Source organism: Myotis davidii, unplaced genomic scaffold (genome assembly GCF_000327345.1).
Source record: "Myotis davidii unplaced genomic scaffold, ASM32734v1 scaffold363, whole genome shotgun sequence".
NCBI lineage: Eukaryota > Metazoa > Chordata > Mammalia > Chiroptera > Vespertilionidae > Myotis > Myotis davidii.
The window spans coordinates 2,563,193-2,568,177 of NW_006294069.1; the positions used below are offsets into that span (position 1 = coordinate 2,563,193).

Genomic DNA, 4,985 nt, shown 5'->3' on the forward strand with positions numbered 1-4,985 from the left:
CCAGGCAGTGATGGGGCGGGCAGAGGCTCTGGGGGCTGCAGTTCAGTCGCCACGGAAGCTTTCCTCCTCCCTCCGGAACCAGCCCGACAGACGAAGTGCCCGCATCTGCCTCCGCCCTCCTCTCCCCCCCAGCTCCAGGCGAGGGGGGCGGGCTGCCAGTGGGGGGCCGAGAAAGCCAGGTAGGAGGATGTACTCCGTGGAGAGCTCCTTCCATCAGGTGGACGAGCCCTCCGGCCGGAGCAGTGCCCCGCTGGAGCAGAGCGGTGGGCGTCCCTCCTGGGGGAAAGGAAGGAAAGGGTGGGTGAGCTTGTGGACACGCTTATCCGTGGCCTGGCTTATCGACTTCGGTGCATCTTGTTCCAAACAGGAGTCTGAAGGAAATGGCCTTTCTGCCAAAGAAGGCTTTTCCGTGCCCTGCCAACTGCTGCCATTTCTCCAGAGGGGATCGCGCCGAACGTTAAATCCTGCCACGGAACCAGCAGACCCTCTTGCGAGGCGCACATGGAGGTGGAATATCACGTCTGTAGACTTTCTGTGGTCCTGCCTCTTGGCTTTGGGTCAAGGTACTGCCCAGTCTTGGTGACTGTTTTGTTGCTGTTGACAACGGCTCTTAGTTAAAAGTTCCGGGCCAGGTGCCCTAAATTTGAGTGGATTGGAATCTGATTCACTCGCACTCAGCACCAATTACATGGGCCAATACAGTGACTTCAGTATTACTGGCTTCTCTCCCTCTTGGGGCTTACCGAAGTTTTACTTTCCTTTGGTCTGTATCTTTCTCAGCTAATGTGGGAAGAACACCGTTCATTTATGTCTACTGCAGTGGATAAGTACTATAGGTCTCTTCATGCAAAAGGCTGGAAAAAGCCCCATAAGAGGACTCTGTCTGGAACAACACTTCGTAGCCTCTAGGCCACTGTTGCCTCATTTGTGAAACAAAGAGGATGAATGACAAGCTCTTTAAGGCTCTTCCAGCTCTAAATCAAAAGATTATAGGAGGCAAGATTCTATGAGATTATAAAGTAAAAGATGATTTCTGTTCAATATCAGTTAAATTTCTATAACATGGTAGTTACCGGTGTAGAAACAGATATAAAGACAGCTTTTTAACTCTTCCAGTATGTTGTGCAGATGAGGGATTTAGCCAATACTTAGCAAGCAGAAAGTCCAAAGAAAAGTGTGAAATTTCTTTCACTTAGGGCAACATCTCTAACTCCCAAATTCCCTGCTAACACACTTGGTGAGATGAGAAAGACACTTCAGTTTGGTAGCAAGGTATCTGGCCAATACAAAGCTTTCTGTATTTTCACATTTGCATGTGGACAAAGGACAGTTAGCTGTGAACTTTCCATTCTCTCCAGAAGATATAATCCTTGTGTATTCCACTTTTTAAAAAAATCTTTATTGTTGAAAGTATCACATGTCTGCTTTTTCCCCCATTGACCTCTCCTAGCCCGCCCTCAACAACCTCCCCCAGCCCCCAGGGTTCATTCCACTTTGTATTCCTTACCCATTAATCCCGGTCACTCCTGCTTTTCCAGAGGCAAGTGGTTACAAGTCCTTCCTGCCTTCTCTCCATAATGGGATCAGCAACACGTACCAAGGATGCTAACACTTTTAAGTGGCAGGACCAATTATCCCCTATGTAAGAAGTTGTTTGTACAGCTCTTAAGGAGTCTATAAAATGAAAACAAACAGATGTTTCACATATAGAAGATAGCAAGTAAAATGCGTTTCTAACACCATGCTCATGAAGTCACCAGAATGTCTAGATTGAATCACCAGGAGGCCAACAAGCATAAACATGAGTCTTGACTTTTCAAGGGATCAAACCGCTGTGGGCAAATGATAAAGCCAAATAAACAGCACTACAAACTTCTCCTCACCCTTCACAAGGTCTCTACTCATCTCCCCTTCTACTCATCTTGACTCAAATACTTCCTCCTCCTCCAAAGAAGATTATTTACCTGTCTCTCCAGGCAGATTTATAAGTTCATTTTCTTTCTTTTATTTTTAATATATTTCTTTATTGATTTCAGAGAGGAAGGGAGAAGGAGAGAGAGAGATAGAAACATCAATGATGAGAAAGAATCATTCATCGGCTGCCTCCTGCACACCCCCTACTGGGGAATGAGCCTGCAACCCAGGCATGTGCCCTCGGCTGGAATCGAACCCGGGACCCTTCAGTCCGCAGGCTGATGCTCTATCCACTGAGCCAAGCTGGCTAGGGCTATAAGTTCATTTTCTAACCTGGTTGTGATGTTTTCATTTGAGTAGTGAGCATGTTTTTTTTATTTGTATGTATGTTTCTCCACCAAACTGTTATCTCTTTGAAACAGGACAGTCTATTTTCATTTTGTTTCCCAAGTTAGGCTGGTACATTGCAAGTGCTCAACAAATGTTTGATACCTTTTAAAGCTAATGTTTATTGAGTATGTACTATGTGCCGGGCACTATAGTAAACATTTTGCATGTATCATCTCATTGGGTCCTCATGAAAAAATATATTATCCTCACTGTGTATGTATGACCCAGAGTAATTAACATATTGTCCACTCTCCCACCGCTGGTGGCAGAGTTGGGATTTGAATTCAGTACTTTCTGCCTTCAAGGTCAATGTGATTAATGATTATAATGCCTTTAAATTTGATAAGAAAGGAAAGAATAATACTGTTTCACAATGTAGTTTCTGATTAGTAAGCACTGTTTCTAATTATTTACTCACAAATATAAATATTTACAGTGAGGTTTATGGGCTCTGATGCTGCTGTTATTAGCACCACTTTATACCTATTTATACCTTTATAATTTTCATATATTATCCCACTTGGTTCTCAAAATAACTCAGTGAGGTAGGCAAACATATTATTTTCACTTTATAGATTTAGAAACTTAGGTGCAGAATGATAAACTGACTTACAACTTGTTCTTAGGACTGAAAATGTGGCCAGGAGGAAATTAATGGCCCTTCTCTTTTTTTCTCCTGCACTTTGCACTCTGTAAAACACCTTATCAATATGGCTTTGCACTGACTGATATTTGTGTATGTGTTTCCCCTTCAGGCTGTGTACCTCTAATGGTCAGGTAGGGACTGTTTGTCCAGGAGGCAGCCATGGCGTACAGCACTGGGGTTAGGATCAGAGGACCTGAGTTCCAGTCCTGGCTCTGCTACCCATAAGCTGTGTGGCATGGGGAGAACGACTTAACCTCCTGTAAAATGGGGGTGGGGGGGTCTCTACCTACCTTACCTCTATCTGGCTGTGAGGATTAGATGGGATGTTTTCAAAAATACATGTTAACTATGTGTTGAGCACAGGCAAGGGATTATTTGTGTTTATCTTGGTATCACTGCAACACAGTTCCTTGCTGCTAAGCTTCTCAATAAACACCCATTAGATTGAAGGTGCCCTGGGCCTGGCCTTAGCCAGCCTCCAGCCTCAGCTTCCCCAGGTTTGTCCTGGACTATTTGCAAAGGCAAACTAAGTCTAAGAAGCACAGTCACACCCCAGGCACATGGCTTCTACAAACAGTGACCACAGCTGCACGCCACAGGGAAGTCTTTGCTTATGTACACAATGATAACGACCCCTGTCAATAAAAAGCATAATTTACACAAAGAATTGATTGTATAGTACTTGCCTTTGTGTTATTGCTTTCGATTTTTGTTAAAGCACTTTCACTTACACATTTCTTTCCTATAAATACCAAGTTTTGCTTGTTTGCTGATAGTCACACCTAATTAGAAGTAGTGAGTTCTAAACTCAAGTTTAAAAAAATATTCAAAGAGATTGAACCATTGAAGAAATTACCTTTGAGATGAGTCAGAACCAGCAAATGGAGTGCAAAGTCAGCTGCTATCCTGAATTATCCGATCAATCATTTTTAGTGTCTTCATGTTTCATAAGTAATTCCATAAAAGGCTTACTTTGCTTACTTAACTCAGTGATTGTATTTTTAGTTTTCTGATCATAAAAGCAATATGTTAGCCCTGGCCAGTGTGGCTCAGTCGGTTGGAGTGTTGTCCCGTGCAAGGAAAGGTCGTGGGTTCGATCTGGTCAGGAGTGAGAATGGGAGGCAGCCAATTTATGTTTCTTTCTCACATCGATGTTTCTCTCCCTCTGCCTTCCTCTCTAAAATCAATAATAAAAAAACACATATCTTCGGGTGAGGATTAAAAACAAAAGTAATACGTTAAAAAGTAAAACATGCCCACTATGGAAAATAATAACCACAACTGATACCATCACTGAGAGATACTGTTCTCAGATATTAGCATTTTGGTAGAATTCTTCCCCCAGTTTTCTTTGTATGAATTTGATATAGTTGATTGAAATTATGCTTTAAATTAATTTTGAACATTAATATTTCATTTATAAGCATTTTTAATTTATTAAAATTAACAGAAACCTAATTTTTGCAAAGTAATTTGATATTTGAATGAGTTAGATTGTCTTTCAAAGTAGGTTATAACTTAAGAAAGGAATTCTAAACATTTTAAATTTTTTTATTAATTTTTTTTAGCGCGAGAAAGAGAAACATTGATTTGTTGTTCCACTTATTTATGCATTCATTGGTTGCTTCTTGTACATGCCCTGACTAGAGATCGAACCCACAATCTTGGCGTATCTGATTGACGCTAACCAACTGAACTACTGGGCCAGGGCTTAAGAAAGAAAATCTTAACTTGGGGAGAGTAGGTTTGTTCTGGAAACTTTACCTTAAAAACATTAACATTCTAGCCTGGTTGGTGTGGCTCAGTGTTGAGTATCGACCTGTGAGCCTGGAGATAAGGGTTCGATTCCCCATCAGGGCACATGCCCAGGTTGTGGGCTTGTGTGTAGGAGGCAGCTGATCAATGATTCTCATAATTGATGTTTATATCTCTCCCTCTCCCTTCCTCTCTCTGAAATAAAATAAAAACATATTAAAAAATCACAGAAAAACATGAAGACTGCTATCCTATTAGCACTCAGTTTCTACCTTTGAAG

The 4,985-nt window shown here is 41.9% G+C and overlaps 1 protein-coding gene and 1 long non-coding RNA gene across 3 annotated transcripts in view; one reads left to right on the forward strand and one right to left on the reverse strand.

Annotated features, from left to right (window-relative positions):
- Positions 1-1,750, reverse strand: part of FAM57A (family with sequence similarity 57 member A) — a gene marked incomplete at its 5' end in the record, with an annotated part of 10,687 nt that extends 8,937 nt beyond the window's left edge. Inside the window, 2 exon segments of the mRNA XM_015566806.1 lie at positions 1,508-1,539; positions 1,541-1,750. Coding sequence (XP_015422292.1) covers positions 1,508-1,539; positions 1,541-1,750 — 242 coding nt within the window.
- LOC107183808 lies at positions 7-1,041 on the forward strand. Of its 2 annotated transcripts, none has more exons than XR_001514607.1 (2): positions 7-263; positions 368-1,041. It is a non-coding gene; the product is annotated as an uncharacterized LOC107183808 (long non-coding RNA). The 2 variants fall into 2 exon arrangements; XR_001514606.1 differs by having other exon boundaries at positions 7-179.
- Positions 1,751-4,985: the final 3,235 nt, after the last annotated feature.